A 25784-nucleotide genomic window follows, 5' to 3' on the forward strand; every position below is an offset into this window, starting at 1 on the left:
ACTCTTTGTGACCCCATGGACTGCAGCACGCCAGGCCTCCCTGTCCCTCACCATCTCCCAGAGTCGATGATGCCATCCGACCATCTCATCCTCTGATGCTTTCTTCTCCTTCTGCCCTCAATCTTTCTCAGCATCAGGGACTTTTCCAAGGAGTCATCTATTCACATCAGATGACCAAAATACTGTAGCTTCAGTTTCAGCATCAGTCCTTCCAATGAATATTCAGGACTGATCTCCCTTAAGATTGACTGCTTTGATCTCCTTGTTGTCCAAGCGACTTTCAGGGGTCTTCTCCAGTACCACAGTTTGAAGTCATCAATTCTTTGGCATTCTGCTTTCTTTATGGCCCAGCTTTCACAACCATACATGACCACTTGGAATATCGTAGATAGAGACCTTTGTCGGCAAGGTCTCTGTTTTTCAACACGCTGCCTAGGTTTGTCATCACTTTCCTGCCAAGAAGCAATTTTTTTCTGATTTCATGGCTGCAGTCACTGTCCACGGTGATTTTGGAGCCCAAGAAGAGGAAATCTGTCACCATTTCCACCTTTTCCCCTTCTATTTGCCATGCAGTAACAGGGTCAGATGCCATGATCTTAGTTTTTTTTTTTTTTTTTTTTTTAATATTTAGTCTTAAGTCAGCTCTTTCACTCCCTTCCTTCACCCTCATCAAGAGGCTCTTTAGTTCCTCTTTGCTTTCTGCCATTAGAGTGGTATCGTCTGCATATCTGAGGTTGTTGACGTTTCTCCAGCCTATCTTGATTCCGGCCTGTAACTCACCCAGCCGGCATTTCGCAAGATGTGCTCAGCGTATAGGTTAAACCACAGGGTGACAGCAGACAGCCCTGTCGTACTCCTTTCCCGATCTTGAACAAGCCAGCTGTTTCATACAGGGTTCTGACTGTTGCTTCTTGACCTGCATGGAGTTTTCTCAGGAGACAAGGCCCCCTAGATGACTGTAATTGCAGTCAAGCTTGAGAACCACTGTTTAGAACCTTCAGCTGTTGATCAGTTGCCTCCTCCCAACAAACCAGATACATTAAAATCCATCCACATTTCACATTCAGTATAAGTAACACAGGAAGTGCATCAGGAACCTAGTTCATCAGTTTTACACTATTGCATAAAATATTAATATTTGCAATATTAATTTCTGTAGATTTATATTAAGACTTCAAAATTTGGGGTTTTGAAGTCTTCATCTTTTAGAACCAATATATCTATGTCTACATTTCTCTCTCCCCACCTCTGCCTATCTGCTCAAAATTGAAGTCTTACGGTGAAAACAATATACTATACAATAAATTGAATACAATAAAATAGCTTAACATACTAAAGTAATATAGCAAACATGTAATATTGACCATGCTTATAATTTAAAATTTTCTAATAGCCATATAAAACAAGTAAAAAGAACTAAATAAAATTGATTTTTATAATATATTGACTCCAATATATCCAAAGTATTATTTCAACTTGTAGTCAATATAAAAACAGTTGAGATATTTTCCCTTCAACATTTGTTACTGAGGCTTCAAAATCTGGTATTTCACACTTGGAGGACATTTAAGCTGACCTTAGCCACAGTCCTTGCTTTCAATAGCCACATGTGTCTATTGGCCACCGTACGGGTTAGGTCTGGACTAGAGGACAGGAAAGGGACCTCTGGCTTTAAACATTTTTTATTATTATTTTTGGATGTGCTGGATCTTCATTGCTGTGCCTGGGCTTTCTCTAGTTGGGGTGAGCAGGACCTACTCTTTGTTGGAGTGTGTGGGCTTCTCTTGCTGTGGCTCATGGGCTCTAGAACGTGGGCTCAGTACTTGTGGCACGTGGGCTTAGTCGGTCTGTGGCATGTGGGATCTTCCTGGACCAGGGATTGAACTCATGTCCCCTGCATTGGCAGGTGGATTCCTAACCACTGGGTCACCGGGGAAGTCCGGGACCTCTGGCTTTAAAAGAAAGGAGGGGTCAAGGGATTCAAAGGTTTGGATATCCTCTGAGCACCAGTTTTGAGAAGCGGGCCTTCCCTTTACCTTAAATCCAGAAAAGGAGAACCTGTACTTTATGCAGACCCTGAAACACTGTAGTCAGAGGCCCTTCCACACAGGTCAGGTAAGCCATATTATTTAATAATGTGATACATAATAAACCTTTTAATGGCTAAATATTTTAGCTCTTTTAGATACTGTGAACTAGCCATCTTGCAAAAATATATTTTTTATGTAAGACTTTATAGACATGAAAAAATGAGGCAATGAATACTTTAAAGCAGATTTATTTTTATAGAAAGGTTACATCCTCCTGATTCCGTATCCTGCTGTTTCTCCTTAAAACTATATCCCTAACATGTCCACATCTGCCTCTGTTCATATCTGTATCCATAGATGTGTGTGCTCAGTCACTTTAGTCATGTCTGACTCTTTGTGACCCATGGACTGTAGCCCACCAGTCTCTCCTGTCCATGGAATTCTCCAGGAAAGTATACTGGAGTGGGTTGCCATTTCCTCTTCCAGGGGATCTTCGAGATCCAGGGGTCGAACCTGTGTCTTTTGTGTCTCCTGCACTGACAGGCGAATTCTTTTACCACTAGCACCACCTGGGAATGCCCTCAGACATCTATAGATATCTAAATAAAATGTATGAACATGAGTTATATGTAGAATCATGTGAATGATGAAATGGAAAACTACTCAATCATTTAAATTATGCACATGCACATTAAAAAATACATTATAAACAATAGATTATCATAATATATTGCATGTATAATATACTATACACAATATAAATATATAAACATGCATATTCAAGTATATGCATAAATAATTCTTTCTATGTTTGTATATATAATGTGTATAACATTAAATACTATACACATACATAAATCTATGCATGACGAGTAACTGAAGAGTTTTCCATTTGGTCATGTACATAACTATCTTTATTTTTCCCAAGATCTACTTTTATGTAATTTTTGTGTTTGTGTACATGTTCATGTGTGCATACATATGCTGCTAATTGTGTGTTTGTGAATGCGTGTAAAAAACTGATAAACAGAAACCTCAATTAACTGGAGTTAGGAGAGACCAGAAGGGGGCGCTCCCACACCCTGAGCTGATAGCTCATATGACAGGAAGAAGGAAGACCCCTCTTCTTGGTAACAACTCAACCAATGAAAAGCCACGGACTGTTTACTGCAGCCCTCCAGTTTCCTAGGCCCCTCTATAAAAGTGGTCTTCTCCTGCCCTTTGGGAACATGGGTCCCTGTGGCCATAGACCCTGAACTGTAATTCTCTAATTCTGTATAAACACATTTTTGCCATTGAAATAATGGGCAGTCCAATTTTTCGGGTTAATATACATGTATGGTTTTCCTTTTTTTTTTTTTTTCTGTTTTCTTTTTAAAAATTTGTTTTTAATTGGAGGGTAATTGCTTATTTAAAGGACACTGAACTGAGAATTTCCTGAGAAAACAGTTACATGTTGTGTAATGACCTCTTGAAGTCAAGTTTCTAAAATGGACTTGTTGAGTCAAAAGTGACACACATCTTCAGTTCTGAGACACGTTGCAAACTGCTCTCCAAAAATTCGGCATCAGTTGATGCTTCCCCCAACTTCTTCCTCTGACTCAACCACAGGAACCAGTCAGGTGGTGCGGCTTCTGTTCGCTACCTTCTGGGAAGCTTTGAAATCTACTCCTTCGTTCCTGTGTGGATCAGATCTGACCTCTGACATGGATTCCCTCTATCTTTAAAGAGCTTGCTTCTTTCAGTTCTTCCCCTCCTGTCCAGTCTCCATGGTAACCTCGAGGGAGCTCTTTCTCACATGCAGTTCTGATCTTGTCACTTCTCTATTCAAACCCCACCCTGATTCCTAATCCCCCTTTCTGTAAAATGCAGACTGAATGTAATTTTCAAGATTCGTTTGAATCTGGTTTCAGCTGATTCTTTCTCTTTTCACATTTCTATCCACTTGATGCCCAACCCAAGCAAAGTTTTGTGGTTCCTAACATGTGGGGCAATGTTGTAATAACTTTTAATCAAAAGTTACGACAACTTTTTATCAAAGGGATGGTGGGTTTTTAAATTTTCATTTTAAAAATAGAAGTTGTATATATAATATACAAGGTGTACATAATGATGAGGGTTCCTTTGGCAGCTCAGTGGTAAAGAATCTGCCTGCCCATGTAGGTGACTCGGGTTCCATCCCTGGGTTGGGAAGATTCTCTGAAGAAGGAAATGGCAACCCACTCCAGTATTCTTGCCTGGGAAATCCCATGGATAGAGGAGCCAGGTAGGCTCCAGTCCACGGGGTCACAAAAGAGTTGAACATGACTTAGTGACGAAACAAGAACCACCACCACGTGTTGATGACTGAATCCTGGGATTATATCCTCTCTGAATTTTATGCCCACAGGTCCTTTGCTATGATCCCTGTGACTGATTTCTGTTCATCCTAATTTCCACGACCCCATTTTTAAAAATCATTTCAGATAACCTGACTCAATGCATGCGTTGTTACAGAATATTCTGTCTACCTAACTTTCTTCACTGTACTAGACCAGGATGTTTTTCAAACATCCTCTGTAAATGACAAGACAATAAATATTTCAGGCTTTGTGCACTATAGTTCTCTGTCTCAAAGACTCAACTTTGCTATCAAAGTGAAAAAGCAGCCAATATGTAAGTAAGCACAGACATGTTCTAATAAAGCTTTATTTTAAAAAAACAAACAAGGAAACAATACCATTCACCATTGCAACAAAAAGAATAAAATACTTAGGAGTATATCTACCTAAAGAAACAAAGGACCTATACATAGAAAACTATAAAACACTGATGAAAGAAATCAAAGAGGACACAAACAGATGGAGAAACATACCGTGTTCATGGATTGGAAGAATTAATATTGTCAAAATGGCTATTCTACCCAAAGCAGTCTATAGATTCAATGCAATCCCTATCAAGCTACCAACGGTATTTTTCACAGAACTAGACCAAAGAATTTCACAATTTGTATGGAAATACAAAAAACCTCGAATAGCCAAAGTAATCTTGAGAAAGAAGAATGGAACTGGAGGAATCAACCTGCCTGACTTCAGACTCTACTACAAAGCCACAATCATCAAGACAGTATGGTACTGGCACAAAGACAGAAATATAGATCAATGGAACAGAACAGAAAGCCCAGAGATAAATCCACGAACCTATGGACACCTTATCTTTGACAAAGGAGGCAAGGATATACAATGGAAAAAAGACAACCTCTTTAACAAGTGGTGCTGGGAAAACTGGTCAACCACTTGTAAAAGAATGAAACTAGAACACTTTCTAACACCATACACAAAAATAAACTCAAAATGGATTAAAGATCTAAATGTAAGACCAGAAACTATAAAACTCCTAGAGGAGAACATAGGCAAAACACTCTCCAACATAAATCACAGCAAGATCCTCTATGACCCACCTCCCAGAATATTGAAAATAAAAGCAAAACTAAACAAATGGGACCTAATGAAACTTAAAAGCTTTTGCACTACAAAGGAAACTATAAGTAAGGTGAAGAGACAGCCCTCAGATTGGGAGAAAATAATAGCAAATGAAGAAACAGACAAAGGATTAATCTCAAAAATATACAAGCAACTCCTGCAGCTCAATTCCAGAAAAATAAATGACCCAATCAAAAAATGGGGCAAAGAACTAAACAGACATTTCTCCAAAGAAGACATACAGATGGCTAACAAACACATGAAAAGATGCTCAACATCACTCATTATTAGAGAAATGCAAATCAAAACCACAATGAGGTACCATTACACGCCAGTCAGGATGGCTGCTATCCAAAAGTCTACAAGCAATAAATGCTGGAGAGGGTGTGGAGAAAAGGGAACCCTCTTACACTGTTGGTGGGAATGCAAACTAGTACAGCCACTATGGAAAACAGTGTGGAGATTTCTTAAAAAACTGGAAATAGAACTGCCATATGACCCAGCAATCCCACTTCTGGGCATACACACTGAGGAAACCAGATCTGAAAGAGACACGTGCACCCCAATGTTCATCGCAGCACTGTTTATAATAGCCAGGACATGGAAGCAACGTAGATGCCCATCAGCAGATGAATGGATAAGGAAGCTGTGGTACATATACACCATGGAATATTACTCAGCCATTAAAAAGACTTCATTTGAATCAGTCCTAATGAGATGGATGAAGCTGGAGCCCATCATACAGAGTGAAGTAAGCCAGAAAGATAAAGAACATTACAGCATACTAACACATATATATGGAATTTAGAAAGGTGATAACGATAACCCTATATGCAGAACAGAAAAAGAGACACAGAAATACAGAACAGACTTTTGAACTTTGTGGGAGAATGTGAGGGTGGGATATTTCAAAAGAACAGCATGTATGCTATCTATGGTGAAACAGATCACCAGCCCAGGTGGGATGCACGAGACAAGTGCTCCGGCCTGGTGCACTGGGAAGACCCAGAGGAATCGGGTGGAGAGGGAGGTGGGAGGGGGGATCGGGATTGGGAATACATGTAAATCCATGGCTGATTCATATCAATGTATGACAAAACCCACTGGAAAAAAAAAATAATAAAAAAAAAAAAAGAATAAGAAAAAAAAACAAACAAACAAGGCGATGGGCCAGATTTGGCCCATGAAGCATAGTTTGCCAATCCCTGGTCCAATGTAAGTGTTGGTAAAACTACAGCTTGAGGGTCATTCTCTTGTTTCTGTAAATAAAGATTTACTGGAACACAGTCATGCCATTCCTTTATGTATCAACAGTCCCCTAACTGCCACATTACATCACGGGTTTGGAGCCTTGGCTGTACATGGGAATAATCTGGGGGACTTAAGGAATTTTACTGCTGGGGTCCCATTCCAAGAGATTTTTCCAGGGGGTGGGAGAGTGGGGAATCTGGTTCCCAGGATTTAAAATAATTCTTTAGTTGATTTGAAAATGTAACCAAGCTTGAAAATCACAGTAGCAGCATCACATCTCTTTAAGTGGGTGCCTCTTAATTGTCTGTATTAGAAATGAGTGGGATTTTTTATAAATGATAACCATTTCCCGAGTACTGTCCTTGGTTGGCTGAAGAAGCCATAGAACCAACGTTTAATCCTCCTCCTCCATGCCCTCTTCCCATCCCAATAATTCTTATTGAAATTGAAGTTTTGGAACATTTGCAGTAAACCAGAAGCTGGCAGCTGTTTTTGTCAAGGGCCAAAGAGTTAGGTTTTGAGAGCCATCTGGTCTCTGCTGCAATTCCTTAACGCTACAGGAATTACAGTGGGGGGATAGCTGTAGGTAATACATAAATCAGCATGCATGGTTGTGTTCCAATAAACCTTTATTTGTGGAGGTTGAAGTCTGAATTTCAAGTATTTTTTACATGTCATAAAATGTTACTTTTTTCATCCTATTTGGGGTCCTTTGGACTTCAAGGATATGGTTACGTCTAGTTGGCTTCCCCTGTGGCTCAGCTGGTAAAGAATCTGCCTGCAATGTGGGAGACCTGGGTTTGATCCCTGGGCTGGGAAGATTCCCTGGAGAGGGAAAGGCTATCCACTCCAGTATCCTGGCTTAGAGAATTCCATGGACTAGTCCGTGCAGTCGCAAAGAATTGGACACAACTGAGCGACCTTACTTCAGTGCCTTGATTGTGGTGATGGTATCATGTCATTTGCATTCATCCAAACTCATCACATGGTACCCATGAAATATGTGCAGTTCTTTATAAATCAGTTACACCTCACCAAAACAATTAAAGTATTCTTCCTTTGATTTTTTTCAACCATACAAAATGCAGTGGCGCTGACTGTTGTATAACAATGTGAATGTATTTAATGTATTTAAAAACTTTTTTTTTCTTTTTCATTTAGCCATGCCCTGCAGCCTGCAGGATCTTAATTCCCCAACCAGGGACTGAACTCATGCCCCCTGTGGTGGAAGTGTGGAATCTTAACCGCTGACATCCAGTGGGTCCCTAAAAATGGTTAAAAAGGTAAATTTTGTGTCATGTATATTTTAGCTGCTCAGTCATGTCCAACTCTTTGTGACCCCATGACTGTAGCCTGTCAGGCTTCTCTGTCCATGGGATTCTCCAGGCAAGAATACTGGATACTGGAGTGGGTTGCCATGCCTTTCTCCAGGGTATCTTCTCAACCCAGGGATCAAATCCAGGTCTCCAGCATTGCAGGTGGATTCTTTACCGTTTGAGCCACCAGGGAAACCCATAAAAAGCAAAAAAAGTATTGAAAAGTGTAAAAATGTAACATGTATGGTACAAAACAGGTGACTTGCCAGATTTGACCTGTGGGTTCTAATTTATTGACCCCTGCCCTAGACAACAAACTCTTCAACAAGAAGGATGGTTTTAGGATCTTTCCTGTGCTCCTACAAATAGTCAATTTGCAAAATAAAAAGCACCAATCGTACAGAAACAATGAGAGTGAGGGTATTTATATCTGAGGACTTATTTGAACAGGAAACCCGATTTCAAAGTTATTTTCATGAATCTTCAGTTAATTGGCACCCAGTAGCCTCAAAGTGGAGACTTTTAGAGTAAAGGTAAAAAAACTATCAGAATTTCCTATCAATCACTCAAGACTTCTGATAGATTCCTTAAAAGCCAATGTTCAGCCCTTTCTCATTCCTTTATATAGATTCAAATTTTCAGCCGGTATATTTTTTTCTTCGCTTAAAGAACTTCCTTTAGTGTTTCTTATAGTAGGTTATGAACATTCTCAGCTTTTGTTTTCAGAAGGCTGTAGCATAAAACCTGGTGTCCAAGAGGATTTAAGTACACTTACTTAATTAATCCCCTTCATGGATCACAGCCTTGTCATGGCAAAAGAAAATCAACCCTGAATATTCACTGGAAGGACTGATGCTGAAGCTGAAGCTTCATTAGTTTGGCCACCTGATGGGAAGAGCCAACTCAATGGAAGACTGTGATGCTGGGAAAGATTGAGGGCAGGAGGAGAAGGGGACGTCAGAGGATGAGACAGTTGGCTGGCATCACCGACTCAGTGGACATGAATCTGAGCAGAGACAGTGAAGGACAGGGGAGTCTGGCATGCTGCAGTCCACGGGGTTGCAGAGTCGGACATGACAGAGACTGAACAACATCAACATTTAATTAATGAATAATGAAAACTTACAAAATATTACCCTGTCGCTCTTCTGACGACTTCAGAGGGTCTCAGGAACTTCTGGGCAATTAGAGATTCTGGGACTGATTGGATGATGTTACTGGGGTCTCTCAATTTCCGGGGGGAGGGTAGCAGGATCTTCTGAGGAATGTGGGCTCCCTCAACCAGGCTGATTCTCAGGTTTGGAACCTCAGTTCTAGAGGAGGGAGCTACCAGAGGTAGCTGTGAGTTCTGCTGCCCAGATGAAGTGCTGGCCCTGGTGCCTGGCTTATCTGAAGGCCAGCGTCACATACTCACTACTCTGAGTCTGTCTGGGCACCCAGGAGGGTGTCCCAGCGGTCCCCTGGTGGGGGACGCGGCAGGTCACCTGGGAATAGGTGACCTCCTGCGGGTCCGCAGCTTCAGAGGCCTGAGGAAGGAAGGGAGAATGTGAGATGGGGGTGTGACACGGGGGTCCAAGGGACAGTCTAGAGGAGGAAGCCCTTACCTGTCCATTCACCTGGCCAGCTGCCTCTGGGTGTCTCTCTTTCCTCGAAGCGTCTAGAGGGAAAGAGCAGGTTGTTATAGACTGTGTATCTGTGTCCCCACTCCCCCCCAAATTCATCTGCAGAAGTGGGGCCCTGCACGTGGTGGTGTTTGAAGATGGTGCCCCTGGCAGGAACTGAGGTTTCGATGGGGCCCTGAGGGTGGGATTCGCATGTTCAGCCAGAGCTCTAGCTCGATCTTTCTGCCAGGAGAGGTGACCATCTGCAAGAGAACCCTCACCGGGAACTGAATCCTAGCACCTACATCTCGGACCTCCCAGCCTCCAGAACTGTCAGAAATGAATGCTGGATGGTTGAATCACCTGGTCTATGATGTTCTGTTACAGCAGCTTGAACAAAGAGAGGGTCATTTCTTAAAAAACTGAAGTACTGTTGAATATACAATATAAGTTACAGGTATACAGTGTAATGATTTACAGTTTTAAAAGGTTAAACTCCATTTACAGTTATTATAAAATATTGCCATATTCCCCATTTTGTTGTTGGGACATTTGGGATCTTTTTTTTTTCCCCTAGTTGTGGCATGTGGGATCTAGTTCCTTGACCAGGGATCAAACCTGTGCTGCCTGCATTGGGAATGCGGAGTCTTAGCCACTGGACCATCAGAGAAGTCCCATCCTTGTAGATTATTTTATACCTACTAGTTTGTACCTCTTAGCCCCATACCCCTTAGTTACCCCCCATTAGTCACTGCTAGTTGTTCTCTATAGCTGTAATTTTAAACATACAACATTATAGCCTGAACATTTCTCTTTGTCACTAGAGGTGTTTCCTGAACAATATTTTAAATGGCTATGTGAGCTGTACCTTTGTGTATGGTTTATATCCTGTTTTACGACACTGTTTCGGTATATGGGTTATATATTGTTTTATGACATTGTTTTGTAATATTGTAAATAATGCCATAGTCACTATGTTTGTGAATCCACCAGCAGCTTAAGAGAGTGTTTACAGCTCATCTTCCCCGATTGCATTTCCTCATCTTTTCATCTTTGATAATGAAAAATGACATGGCAAAAACAACAACAATCTCATGAACATAACAAAGGGAGGGTCACGTCTTGGGGGTGGTGGCTGCAGATTCCCCCCAGCCCTGTCTTCTGGAAGGCAGTTACCACAATCACAGCGTGAACCAGCAAAACAGCCCACCCCTCATTGCTTCTGGACCCCTCAGCCCCTCCCCCTCGCCCAGCAAATGCCCCTCCCCGTTTCCCCAGTGGGATATGCGCCCCAGGGTTCTCTGCACAGGCTCGCCCCCTCCTGCTCTCAAGGACCTACTGTTTTTGGCTTTGCGCAGACAGAGGATGAGGACGACTAGGAGCAGGAGACCCGCGGCCACCGGGACACCGATCCAGATGCCCAGGTGTCTGTCTTGGGAGGCTAGGTTGTCAGACAGGGCTGCAAAAGAGGACATGGTGCTGGAGCAGGCACACTGTGTAAAGAACCTTCACACACACCACGGTTTCTGAGTATTTCCTCAGACCCCACCACAATCCCCAAGCTCAGAATTGTGGACCCGTTTTCTTAGAAAAGAGGAATGAGCTTTGACCACCTCGTTTGCTTGCTCCATGAAGTCATAGATAACAAAGTAATTGGAGGGACTTCTTTGGAGGCCCAGTGGTGAAGACTTTGCCTTCCAACGCAGGGGGTGTGGGTCCCATCCCTGAGTGAGGAGCTAGGATCCCACAAGCCTTGTGGCCACCCCCTCCCCCCCCAAAAAAATAAAACATAAAACAGAAGCAACATCGTAACAAACCCAATAAAGATGTAAATGAGAAGCTGCTCGGAAATGGAAATTTGTATCCTTATAGAAATCAGCACGTGATGACACACGGCCCAAACCCCCACCCACCTGTGTTTTCCTGTGGCCCGCGAGCTCAGAATAGACTTACATTTTAAAACTGTAATCCAAAAATAAAATAAAATAAAAAAAGAATAAAATTTGCGACAAGTGCAAATGAACTGAAATTCAAGCTTCAGCGCCTGTATCTATCCTTTCTTTCTTTTTTTATTATTATTATTATTATTTTTTTTTCCAGTGGGTTTTGTCATACATTGATATGAATCAGCCATGGATTTACATGTATTCCCAATCCCGATCCCCCCTCCCACCTCCCTCTCCACCCGATTCCTCTGGGTCTTCCCAGTGCACCAGGCCGGAGCACTTGTCTCGTGCATCCCACCTGGGCTGGTGATCTGTTTCACCATAGATAGTATACATGCTGTTCTTTTGAAATATCCCACCCTCACATTCTCCCACAAAGTTCAAAAGTCTGTTCTGTATTTCTGTGTCTCTTTTTCTGTTCTGCATATAGGGTTATCGTTATCACCTTTCTAAATTCCATATATATGTGTTAGTATGCTGTAATGTTCTTTATCTTTCTGGCTTACTTCACTCTGTATAATGGGCTCCAGCTTCATCCATCTCATTAGGACTGGTTCAAATGAATTCTTTTTAATGGCTGAGTAATATTCCATGGTGTATATGTACCACAGCTTCCTTATCCATTCATCTGCTGATGGGCATCTACGTTGCTTCCATGTCCTGGCTATTATAAACAGTGCTGCGATGAACATTGGGGTGCACGTGTCTCTTTCAGATCTGGTTTCCTCAGTGTGTATGCCCAGAAGTGGGATTGCTGGGTCATATGGCAGTTCTATTTCCAGTTTTTTAAGAAATCTCCACACTGTTTTCCATAGCGGCTGTACTAGTTTGCATTCCCACCAACAGTGTAAGAGGGTTCCCTTTTCTCCACACCCTCTCCAGCATTTATTGCTTGTAGACTTTTGGATAGCAGCCATCCTGACTGGCGTGTAATGGTACCTCATTGTGGTTTTGATTTGCATTTCTCTAATAATGAGTGATGTTGAGCATCTTTTCATGTGTTTGTTAGCCATCTGTATGTCTTCTTTGGAGAAATGTCTGTTTAGTTCTTTGGCCCATTTTTTGATTGGGTCATTTATTTTTCTGGAATTGAGCTGCAGGAGTTGCTTGTATATTTTTGAGATTAATCCTTTGTCTGTTTCTTCATTTGCTATTATTTTCTCCCAATCTGAGGGCTGTCTTTTCACCTTACTTATAGTTTCCTTTGTAGTGCAAAAGCTTTTAAGTTTCATTAGGTCCCATTTGTTTAGTTTTGCTTTTATTTCCAATATTCTGGGAGGTGGGTCATAGAGGATCTTGCTGTGATTTATGTCGGAGAGTGTTTTGCCTATGTTCTCCTCTAGGAGTTTTATAGTTTCTGGTCTTACATTTAGATCTTTAATCCATTTTGAGTTTATTTTTGTGTATGGTGTTAGAAAGTGTTCTAGTTCCATTCTTTTACAAGTGGTTGACCAGTTTTCCCAGCACCACTTGTTAAAGAGGTTGTCTTTTTTCCATTGTATATCCTTGCCTCCTTTGTCAAAGATAAGGTGTCCATAGGTTCGTGGATTTATCTCTGGGCTTTCTATTCTGTTCCATTGATCTATATTTCTGTCTTTGTGCCAGTACCATACTGTCTTGATGACTGTGGCTTTGTAGTAGAGTCTGAAGTCAGGCAGGTTGATTCCTCCAGTTCCATTCTTCTTTCTCAAGATTACTTTGGCTATTCGAGGTTTTTTGTATTTCCATACAAATTGTGAAATTCTTTGGTCTAGTTCTGTGAAAAATACCGTTGGTAGCTTGATAGGGATTGCATTGAATCTATAGATTGCTTTGGGTAGAATAGCCATTTTGACAATATTAATTCTTCCAATCCATGAACACGGTATGTTTCTCCATCTGTTTGTGTCCTCTTTGATTTCTTTCATCAGTGTTTTATAGTTTTCTATGTATAGGTCCTTTGTTTCTTTAGGTAGATATACTCCTAAGTATTTTATTCTTTTTGTTGCAATGGTGAATGGTATTGTTTCCTTAATTTCTCTTTCTGTTCTTTCATTGTTAGTATATAGGAATGCAAGGGATTTCTGTGTGTTAATTTTATATCCTGCAACTTTACTATATTCATTGATTAGCTCTAGTAATTTTCTGGTAGAGTCTTTAGGGTTTTCTATGTAGAGGATCATGTCATCTGCAAACAGTGAGAGTTTTACTTCTTCTTTTCCTATCTGGATTACTTTTACTTCTTTTTCTGCTCTGAATCCTGTGGCCAGAACTTCCAACACTATGTTGAATAGTGGTGGTGAGAGTGGGCACCCTTGTCTTGTTCCTGATTTCAGGGGAAATGCCTTCAATTTTTCACCATTGAGGGTGATGCTTGCTGTGGGTTTGTCATATATAGCTTTTATTATGTTGAGGTATGTTCCTTCTATTCCTGCTTTTTGGAGAGTTTTAATCATAAATGAGTGTTGAATTTTGTCAAAGGCTTTCTCTGCATCCTCCACAACAAAAAGGAACCACAGACCTCCAGAATACAGAAAGCCCACTCCAGATACAGCAATCTAAACAAGATGAAAAGGCAAAGAAATACCCAAGAGGTAAAGGAACATGAAAAATGCCCACCAAGTCAAACAAAAGAGGAGGAGATAGGGAATCTACCTGAAAAAGAATTTAGAATAATGATAATAAAAATGATCCAAAATCTTGAAAACAAAATGGAGTTACAGATAAATAGCCTGGAAACAAAGATTGAAAAGATTCAAGAACTGTTTAATAAAGACCTAGAAGAAATAAAAAAGAGTCAATTAAAAATGAATAATGCAATGAATGAGATCAAAAACACTCTGGAGGGAACCAAGAGTAGAATAACGGAGGCAGAAGATAGGCTAAGTGAGGTAGAAGATAAAATGGTGGAAATAAATGAAGCAGAGAGGAAAAAAGAAAAAAGGATCAAAAGAAATGAGGACCACCTCAGGGACCTCTGGGACACTGTGAAACGCCCCAACATTTGAATCATAGGAGTTCCAGAAGAAGAAGACAAAAAGAAAGGCCATGAGAAAATACTTGAGGAGATATTAGCTGAAAACTTCCCTAAAATGGGGAAGGAAATAGCCACCCAAATCCAAGAAACCCAGAGAGTCCCAAACAGGATAAACCCAAGGCGAAACACCCCAAGACACATATTAATCAAATTAACAAAGATCAAACACAAAGAACAAATATTAAAAGCAGCAAGGGAAAAACAACAAATAACACACAAAGGGATTCCCATAAGGATAACAGCTGTTCTATCAATAGAAACCCTCCAGGCCAGAAGGGAATGGCAGGACGTACTGAAAGTAATGAACGAGAATAACCTACAACCTAGATTACTGTACCCAGCAAGGATCTCATTCAGATATGAAGGAGAATTCAAAAGCTTTACAGATAAGCAAAAGCTGAGAGAATTCAGCACCACCAAACCAGCTCTTCAACAAATGCTAAAGGATCTTCTCTAGACAGGAAATGCAGAACGGTTGTATAAACGTGAACCCAAAACAACAAAGTAAATGGCAACGGGACCACACCTATCAATAATTATCCTAAATGTAAATGGGTTGAATGCCCCAACCAAAAGACAAAGATTGGCTGAATGGATACAAAAACAAGACCCCTATATATGCTGTCTACAAGAGACCCACCTCAAAACAAGAGACACATACAGACTAAAAGTGAAGGGCTGGAAAAAAATATTTCATGCAAATGGAGACCAAAAGAAAGCAGGAGTCGCAATACTCATATCAGATAAAATAGACTTTCAAATAAAGGATGTGAAAAGAGACAAAGAAGGACACTACATAATGATCAAAGGATCAAAGAAGAAGATATAACAATTATAAATATATATGCACCCAACATAGGAGCACCGCAATATGTACGGCAAACGCTAACGAGTATGAAAGAGGAAATTAATAGTAACACAATAATAGTGGGAGACTTTAATACCCCACTCACAACTATGGATAGATCAACTAAACAGAAAATTAACAAGGAAACACAAACCTTAAATGACACAATGGACCAGCTAGACCTAATTGATATCTATAGGACATTTCGCCCCAAAACAATCAACTTCACCTTTTTCTGAAGTGCACACGGAACCTTCTCCAGAATAGATCACATCCTGGGCCATAAATCTGGTCTTGGAAAATTCAAAAAAATTGAAATCATTCCAGTCATCTTTTCTGACCACAGTGCAGTAAGATTAGATCTCAATTACAGGAAAAAAATTGTTAAAACTTCAAACATATGGAGGCTAAATAACACGCTTCTGAATAACCAACAAATCATAGAAGAAATCAAAAAAGAAATCAAAATATGTATAGAAATGAATGAAAATGAAAACACAACAACCCAAAACCTATGGGACACTGTAAAAGCAGTGCTAAGGGGAAGGTTCACAGCATTACAGGCTTACATCAAGAAACAAGAAAAAAACCAAATAAATAACCTAACTCTACACCTAAAGCAATTAGAGAAGGAAGAAATGAAGAACCCCAGAGTTAGCAGAAGGAAAGAAATCTTAAAAATTAGGGCAGAAATAAATGCAAAAGAAACTAAAGAGACCATCGCAAAAATCAACAAAGCTAAAAGCTGGTTTTTTGAAAAAATAAACAAAATTAACAAACCATTAGCAAGACTCATTAAGAAACAAAGAGAGAAAAACCAAATTAACAAAATTAGAAATGAAAATGGAGAGATCACAACAGACAACACTGAAATACAAAGGATCATAAGAGACTACTACCAGCAGCTCTATGCCAATAAAATGGACAACTTGGATGAAATGGACAAATTCTTAGAAAAGTATAACTTTCCAAAACTGAACCAGGAAGAAATAGAAGATCTTAACAGACCCATCACAAGCAAGGAAATCGAAACTGTCATCAAAAATCTTCCAGCAAACAAAAGCCCAGGACCAGATGGCTTCACAGCTGAATTCTACCAAAAATTTAGAGAAGAGCTAACACCTATCTTACTCAAACTCTTCCAGAAAATTGCAGAAGAAGGTAAGCTTCCAAACTCATTCTATGAGGCCACCATCACCGTAATTCCAAAACCAGACAAAGATGCCACAAAAAAAGAAAACTACAGGCCAATATCACTGATGAACATAGATGCAAAAATCCTTAACAAAATTCTAGCAAACAGAATCCAACAACATATTAAAAAAATCATACACCATGACCAAGTGGGCTTTATCCCAGGAATGCAAGGATTCTTTAATATCCGCAAATCAATCAATGTAATACACCACATTAACAAATTGAAAGATAAAAACCATATGATTATCTCAATAGATGTATCTATCCTTTCATCAGAGCTTGACCTTGGCTCACTTGCTTCTGCATATTGTCTGTGGCTGCTTTTGTGCACAGGGTCAGAGTTGAACAGTTGAGAAAGAGACCAGCTATCCACCCACTGAGTAACTGGCCTATTACAGGAAAGATTTACTGACCGCTGGTGCAGAGGAAGCACAGCTCAGAAAAGAGCCAGCGGTGGTGAATCAAGAATGTGGTGTTAGCCAAGCTCAGGGGAGGGCTCCTTCCAAGAACTGACTTGAGCCATCATATGGAAATGTGTAGGAAAACTACGCATTTCATTACACCAAAGCAACCACAGACGAATCCTTTCTGTGTTGGCCAGATTCCAATACAGAAAACAATATATATATATTTTAAAAAACAAATAGGCTGTGAGCTGGATACAGCACACGTTTCACACCCCTATCCTGCCTGCCCCCAGTTTTCCAATCAAGGTTCTATCCATCTTATAGGTTATAGGGCCCACATGGGGTCTCATTGATAAGGTGGCTCATTATGTCGACCTCACAAACAAAGAATAAAGTCGCACAGCGATCTGTGAGACTGACCAAATTGCCCAAATGGCATCCTCTTATCTCACTGGCACCTATCTTCTCAAAGCTGCGAGACCACAGATTCCAGACCTCTGGCTACATGACCATCCCTTCAGAGAATTTTTCATTGGTGGGGTCTAAGAAGGACTCCATCAGAAACGGAGAATGTTGGTTCTCCTTAGGAGCCAGTCACCCCTCTTTTCCCTCTAATAAATTTCCTTTTCTTGCCTGACTGCCCGGCTCCCTCTCTCTTTCTCTGCACTCGCCTCAATTCTGGTGTCGAAACCCAGGAGGGAAGATCAACCACAGCTGGGTGGGCGCCTCTCCTTGCCGGGAAACTGAGACGAGCTCCGGGATGGGACTCTCCACTTGCCTTGCTGGACTGACATCCACACAGCGGCCCGCTTTTCATCCACCGGTTACAAGGGTGAGTGAAACCCCATTCCCTCGCATCCTCTCTCTCTCCCCACGGCCTTCGGGCCCTCTGCCTTGTGCCCCGTCTGACTTTGAGATAGGGGACGCCCATTTCAAAGCAGAGTATTATTACTCTCTGAGAAAGTCCTGAGAACAGGGACGCCTTTTCTCCCCAACCTTTCTTACTCCTCGCTTTCTCTTGCCCTTGTCTAACCTCTAGGAGGGCATGGTCAACTCAAGAGCGAGGAGTCCAAGGGCAAACCCCTCCTCCTGAGGACCCCTCCAGCTTTGCAAGCTCCTTATAGACATCTGTCTGTGAATGGCCCCCCAACACACACACACATGTGCATGCACACACACACACACGCATGCACACATGCATGTGTGCATGCACACACACATGTGCACACACACACGCGTGCGTGCAGACACATGCACGTGCAAACCCCCCCCCCCCCCCCACAGTACAGACTCTGAGACATGTCTTGGGACAGGAAGCAAGTTCATACTAAATTCTTCTCAAGACGTAAGAAGTGACAGTGGTAACAACCACAGAAGACCTTAACCCCACAGCCCTTAATCCTGTATGGAGTTTGCATCTACATCCCTGAAGGAAAGAGGAGGGGAAAGACAACAGGGAATTTGTTGGAGGAACAGCTCTCATGATTGGTGTGTCCTCAGTGCAGCCTAGGGACGAAGCCCCCAGAGACCAAGGCTACCTGGTCGTCTGGATTATTCTGAGCTGTTATTGACAGACTAACACTTCTGGGAGCAGAGCTCAGTGGTGAGGCTACGAATTCTAGAGTATTGTCAATTATGGATCACTGATAACTGGTATCTATGGATCCTGTTGGCTTTATCTGCAATCCGTAGACCTTCTAATCCTCTCCTTTCCCTTAGGGAGAGCAGCCCTACCTGCTATATCTGTGTTCTCCATGCCCCAAGACATCAGAAGTCTTCTTAAAAAGCTGGCCCTGTCTCTAGCAAAGCCCGTTCCACTCCAGGTCAGAGAGAAGGGAACACAGAATCTCGTCTCAGTTTTCCATGTAAACTCAGTCACTCACCAGTTGCACATCTGGGCTGTGTGCTGCTGGGAGAGTCAGTGGTTCCTGAAAACAGAGGTGAAGTGGGAGAGGTCTTCCTTATTTCCACCCAGCCAGGCTCTCCCCTCCCAGAGTCCCAGGGACCCACATGGCCCGTCCCCGGCCCGTCCCTTAGAGATGCGCGTCTAAGCCGATGGTGTTCACACACCCCCATCTCGCGGTCCTCTTCCCCAGCCAGTGCTTTAACCGCACAGAGTCAGCGCCCAGGGCGGGGGTCAGGTGGGTGGGCTGGGCTTCTTCCTCACCTTCTACCTGAAGCTGCAGTGGGTCGCTCGGCTGAGACCACACATAGGGGTAGTCGAGGAAGGCACCGTAGCATCTGTAGGTCCCTGCCTGTGTGGAGGAGACTGGATTCAAGAGGAAGATGGTCTGGTGTCCTCCGTGCTGGGGGGTGGAGCTTTGGTTCTGGGTGATGTGATCTCCATCTTCTTTGGTGAGGATAAATACATCATACTCGATTTTGGAGAAACACTGCAACTTCACATTCTCCCCTGGAGCCACCGCTGTGCCAGCCACGCTGGAGAGGGAGGGCTTGTCATAAGCTTCTGAGAAGGAAGGAAGTTCAGTGATGAAGGGAAGGGTCACCTATGCACTGTCCCTTTTTGTCCCCTGGGAGCAGACGTGGCTCTTGTCTCTCTCCCTTCCTTGTCCCCCTCTCCCTTGAGGAAGTCTCTCGGCATCATCTTGGAGACCTCCCCAAGGACAAGGCTTGGTCCTCCTGCTTTCTGTCCTCAAAGCCTGGTCCTTCCCTCGGCAGAGGGGTCAGTCCCAGCTCTGCTGCCTCTGTGTCCCACTCACCCATCATCACCAGCTGCAGGGGGTCACTGAACTGGGACCAGCGGCCTCCTCTCTGATAGGAGCAGTGGTACAGCCCTGTCTTGTCTGTTGTAATCTCTGTGAAACTCAAAGTGTTGGTCTTCCCGGGTGTGATCTGTTCCTCTTTGTCCAGGGGCTCAGGACTTCCCACTTTTGATATTCTGTACTGCTCAGCTTGTTTAGGTCCTTGACACAGGAGGGTCACAGCACTCCTAGGTGGAACTTTGGATCCAGGCAGAGCTGTGATACGAGGCGGGCGGAGATTTCCTAGAACACAGGGAACAGGTGATAGACACACAAGCGTTTCTCCCTCCACCCTTCTATTTCTCCCCCTCTTACAACCCCCACTCTTAAGTCTGAGTCCCCTCTTTCCAGCTGCCAAGAGAGCTGATATGAGGCTTAAACCCTGCTGGGTCCTCAGGAGTATCACAGAGACACTCACCCTTCTGTGCCCAAGTGCTCTGGCTCAGACACAACCCTAGAAAGAAACACCCGGTGAGGACAGCACAGCCTTAAAGGACCCCCAGCCCTGCCCTCCTTAGCCGTCTATTTGCCCCCAACCCGCTCTCCCCAACTGACCAAGACAGAGCAGCAACGGAGGAACCACGGACATGATCCCGCGTTCAGGCTGCCCACTGGCCTCAGCCCCGCTCTCTGATGAAGGACACACTGCTCCGTCGAGTGACCCACACTGACAGGAAGCTGTGCAGTTGCTTTCAGTTCTCAGCGCTGTAGTGAATGCAGTTCACACCCTCTTCCTCCTGGGTTGGGAGTGGGGCATACAGACATAGCTGACACCACAAAGACTTTGATCTGAATTCTCCTCTGTGGGCTTACTGGGTCACAGCTAGGGGGAGAGAACCATGGTGTCGGAGGTGAAACGTCAGAGGCCCGTGGCTCAGGAGGCCTTCCCTGAGGACTGAGGAGATGACTGAAGGTTCCAACTCAGAGCAAGAGGTTGCTGTTCACTTGCTCAGTCATGTCTGACTCTTTGAGACCCCATGGGCTGCAGCATGCCAGGCTTCCCTGTCCATCACTGTCTCTCAGAGTTTGCTCCAACTTGTGTCCATTGAGGTTAGACAGGGTTTTCTTTCCTCTGACACTGTGGAGAATACACATATCCATACCTATTTATCATTATGTGTCATTTCATTGTCTACTTATCATTTATCATGTATCAATCATGCATTTGTTATCTATCGATCATTTATTATCATCTACCTACCTACAATTTATTTATCTAATTCTATCATCTATCTATGAAGTTCCGTGGTGGCTCAGTGGTAAAGAATTGCCTGCAATGCAGGAGATGTGGGTTCTATCCCTGCCGAAGGTGGGATCTAGTTCCCTGACCAGAGACCAAACCCAGGACCCCTGAATTGGGAGCAAGGAGTCTTAGTTACTGGACCACCAAGGAATTCCCTATTTTTATTTTTTAAGAAAGCCTGAAAATAGACTATATTATGTACTTATTTAATTTTGGCCATGCACTGTGGATGTGGTATCTTAGTCCCCTGGCCAGGGATTGAGCCCATGCCCCCTGCATTGGAAGCACAGTGTCTTAGCCACTGGACCAAAGGGAAGTGCCTGTCTATTATTTATATATATCATTTTTTGCTTACCTATCTATCTATCTGTCACTATCTAATGCCCTCTATCTACTCTTTTTTTTTTATTATTTTTATTATTATTTTTTTTTCCAGTGGGTTTTGTCATACATTGATATGAATCAGCCATGGATTTACATGTATTCCCAATCCCGATCCCCCCTCCCACCTCCCTCTCCACCCGATTCCTCTGGGTCTTCCCAGTGCACCAGGCCGGAGCACTTGTCTCGTGCATCCCACCTGGGCTGGTGATCTGTTTCACCATAGATAGCATACATGCTGTTCTTTTGAAATATCCCACCCTCACATTCTCCCACAAAGTTCAAAAGTCTGTTCTGTATTTCTGTGTCTCTTTTTCTGTTCTGCATATAGGGTTATCGTTATCACCTTTCTAAATTCCATATATATGTGTTAGTATGCTGTAATGTTCTTTATCTTTCTGGCTTACTTCACTCTGTATGATGGGCTCCAGCTTCATCCATCTCATTAGGACTGATTCAAATGAAGTCTTTTTAATGGCTGAGTAATATTCCATGGTGTATATGTACCACAGCTTCCTTATCCATTCATCTGCTGATGGGCATCTAGGTTGCTTCCATGTCCTGGCTATTATAAACAGTGCTGCGATGAACATTGGGGTGCACGTGTCTCTTTCAGATCTGGTTTCCTCAGTGTGTATGCCCAGAAGTGGGATTGCTGGGTCATATGGCAGTTCTATTTCCAGTTTTTTTAGAAATCTCCACACTGTTTTCCATAGCGGCTGTACTAGTTTGCATTCCCACCAACAGTGTAAGAGGGTTCCCTTTTCTCCACACCCTCTCCAGCATTTATTGCTTGTAGACTTTTGGATAGCAGCCATCCTGACTGGCGTGTAATGGTACCTCATTGTGGTTTTGATTTGCATTTCTCTAATAATGAGTGATGTTGAGCATCTTTTCATGTGTTTGTTAGCCATCTGTATGTCTTCTTTGGAGAAATGTCTGTTTAGTTCTTTGGCCCATTTTTTGATTGGGTCATTTATTTTTCTGGAATTGAGCTTCAGGAGTTGCTTGTATGTTTTTGAGATTAATCCTTTGTCTGTTTCTTCATTTGCTATTATTTTCTCCCAATCTGAGGGCTGTCTTTTCACCTTACTTATAGTTTCCTTTGTAGTGCAAAAGCTTTTAAGTTTCATTAGGTCCCATTTGTTTAGTTTTGCTTTTATTTCCAATATTCTGGGAGGTGGGTCATAGAGGATCTTGCTGTGATTTATGTCGGAGAGTGTTTTGCCTATGTTCTCCTCTAGGAGTTTTATAGTTTCTGGTCTTACATTTAGATCTTTAATCCATTTTGAGTTTATTTTTGTGTATGGTGTTAGAAAGTGTTCTAGTTCCATTCTTTTACAAGTGGTTGACCAGTTTTCCCAGCACCACTTGTTAAAGAGGTTGTCTTTTTTCCATTGTATATCCTTGCCTCCTTTGTCAAAGATAAGGTGTCCATAGGTTCGTGGATTTATCTCTGGGCTTTCTATTCTGTTCCATTGATCTATATTTCTGTCTTTGTGCCAGTACCATACTGTCTTGATGACTGTGGCTTTGTAGTAGAGTCTGAAGTCAGGCAGGTTGATTCCTCCAGTTCCATTCTTCTTTCTCAAGATTACTTTGGCTATTCGAGGTTTTTTGTATTTCCATACAAATTGTGAAATTCTTTGGTCTAGTTCTGTGAAAAATACCGTTGGTAGCTTGATAGGGATTGCATTGAATCTATAGATTGCTTTGGGTAGAATAGCCATTTTGACAATATTAATTCTTCCAATCCATGAACACGGTATGTTTCTCCATCTGTTTGTGTCCTCTTTGATTTCTTTCATCAGTGTTTTATAGTTTTCTATGTATAGGTCCTTTGTTTCTTTAGGTAGATATACTCCTAAGTATTTTATTCTTTTTGTTGCAATGGTGAATGGTATTGTTTCCTTAATTTCTCTGTCTGTTCTTTCATTGTTAGTATATAGGAATGCAAGGGATTTCTGTGTGTTAATTTTATATCCTGCAACTTTACTATATTCATTGATTAGCTCTAGTAATTTTCTGGTAGAGTCTTTAGGGTTTTCTATGTAGAGGATCATGTCATCTGCAAACAGTGAGAGTTTTACTTCTTCTTTTCCTATCTGGATTACTTTTACTTCTTTTTCTGCTCTGAATCCTGTGGCCAGAACTTCCAACACTATGTTGAATAGTGGTGGTGAGAGTGGGCACCCTTGTCTTGTTCCTGATTTCAGGGGAAATGCCTTCAATTTTTCACCATTGAGGGTGAGGCTTGCTGTGGGTTTGTCATATATAGCTTTTATTATGTTGAGGTATGTTCCTTCTATTCCTGCTTTTTGGAGAGTTTTAATCATAAATGAGTGTTGAATTTTGTCAAAGGCTTTCTCTGCATCTATTGAGATAATCATATGGTTTTTATCTTTCAATTTGTTAATGTGGTGTATTACATTGATTGATTTGTGGATATTAAAGAATCCTTGCATTCCTAATGCCCTCTATCTTTGTATCATTTCTCTTCCTCCTCCCCACCTCTTTCCCTCCATCCCAGGGCATTGAAACGGAATCCTGAGAACACCCCCATCACTACTTTCTAGGAGAACCATCTCCAGACACTTTGCTTAGCATGTCTTTGCTCTCAAATTACTTGGACTCAACTGTTTGGAGGAAAGATTGTGAGAGAGGATTACTGAGTTCTAAAACCCACTGTCTGTTTTTGCATGGCCTCAGGAATTTTAAATGATGAAAAAAAAAAAAAAACAAAGAAAATTAGCATTTTGTAACCCATGAAAATGAATTAAAATTCACACTTTTGGTTTTTCAAACCAGGTTTTATAGGATTATGGCCTTGCTCATATGGTCATACATCATCGCTACTGCTTTTGCGCTGTATGTGTGCTCATCAGGTCTGACCCTTTGTCTGACCCGTGGACTGTAGCCCACCAGGCTCCTCTCTGTCCATGGGAATTCCCAGGCCAGAATACTGGAGTGGGTTGGCAGTTCTTTCTCCAGGGGGTCTTCTTGACCTAGGGACTGAATCTGGGTCTTTTCCATCTCCTGCATGGGCAGGTGGGTTCTTTAGCCCTAGTGCTCCCTGGGAAGCCCTATGAGAGCAAAACTGAGTGACTGCAAAGAGAGCAAATGGCTCACGATATATATTTACCACTTTACAGAAATCAGTTGTCATTTAGAACATGACAGACACATAGCCAACTCTGAGAAGGCATTCAGAGAAAACACCCAAGGAAAGTTACACCTATGCTGACACAGAAAAAACTAAGGAACAGGCAGAAGGAGGGGACTTTGGTGAGGGAACAGCAGCCAGTGGCAGACAGCTGAGTCTAGTCTTGGGGCAGAGGTGAGGCTGAAGAGCACGTGATCACTTAGTCTGTCTGTTTTTCTGTGCGGTATCCACAGAGGTTTCAGTCCAAGGGTATTTATTATTTACTGAAACAGCTTGGCGGAGAAGGCAATGGCAACCCACTCCAGTTCTCTTGCCTGGAACATCCCATGGATGGAGGAGCCTGGTAGGCTGCAGTCCATGGGGTCGCTAGGAGTCGGACACCACTGAGCAACTTGACTTTCACTTTTCACTTTCACGCATTGGAGAAGGAAATGGCAACCCATTCCAGTGTTCTTGCCTGGAGAATCCCAGGGACAAGGGAGCCTAGTGGGCTGCTGTCTATGGGGTCGCACAGAGTCGGACATGACTGAGGCGACTTAGCAAAAGCAGCAGCAGCAAACAGCTTGGAACTGAGAAGTCTCCAGACTATTTCATCAGGTCAACTGTAACAGGGGGTGAGTTAGCCTTTCTGTGATTCTGTTGTTTTAGTCTCATGCTTTGAAAGATGTTTTTTCTCAGAAACAAAAAAACAAAACCCTGAACCCCAAGGAGGAAAATTTGCTAACATCACAACCATCTGTGTAACTAGAGTCCCCCAACCAACCAACCAATATAAATGTTCATGCTTTTATACTTGCTTTCTATCATTTTTACATTCCGAAAAGAGTCAGACATGACTGAGCGACTTTCACGTTCATATGGGGTATACTGAAGAAAAAAGAGTCAGCATTTCTGGTCCTAGACCCGTTTCCCACCCTGCAAGAACAACCACTCTAAGGAATTTACACATTTCACATAAGTGAAGTTTATTAAGCATCATCTCTGTTTGAATCATGTCCTGTTCTAAATTCTAAGGAGTATTAAAACATTTATTCCCAGGTACTTCCCTGGCGGTCCACTGGTTAAGACTGCCTCCCAATGCGGGGGCTGTGGGTTCAATCCCTGGTCGGGGACCTACGATCCAACATGCCTCGTGGCCCCAAAACCAAAACGTAAAACAGAAG

General features: G+C 42.3%; 1 protein-coding gene across 5 annotated transcripts; it reads right to left on the minus strand.

The window, feature by feature from the left end:
- Positions 1-9142: 9142 nt before the first annotated feature.
- Positions 9143-20529, minus strand: LOC133054895 (leukocyte immunoglobulin-like receptor subfamily A member 5). Of its 5 annotated transcripts, none has more exons than XM_061140295.1 (8): positions 20390-20529; positions 20253-20288; positions 19793-20077; positions 19240-19536; positions 18956-19000; positions 10999-11118; positions 9663-9715; positions 9143-9584 (listed from the first exon to the last, which is right to left on the minus strand). In XM_061140295.1, exons 1-8 carry the CDS (start codon positions 20421-20423, stop codon positions 9444-9446), a joined length of 1011 nt encoding a protein of 336 aa, XP_060996278.1. In that variant the 5' UTR covers positions 20424-20529; the 3' UTR covers positions 9143-9443. The 5 variants fall into 5 exon arrangements, with proteins under 5 accessions (XP_060996278.1, XP_060996277.1, XP_060996280.1 ...); XM_061140294.1 differs by having other exon boundaries at positions 19240-19539; positions 20390-20528; XM_061140297.1 differs by lacking the exon at positions 18956-19000 and having other exon boundaries at positions 19240-19539; positions 20390-20528.
- Between the last annotated feature and the right edge of the window lie 5255 nt (positions 20530-25784).

Source organism: Dama dama, chromosome 4, assembly GCF_033118175.1.
Source record: "Dama dama isolate Ldn47 chromosome 4, ASM3311817v1, whole genome shotgun sequence".
In the NCBI taxonomy this organism is placed as follows: domain Eukaryota; kingdom Metazoa; phylum Chordata; class Mammalia; order Artiodactyla; family Cervidae; genus Dama; species Dama dama.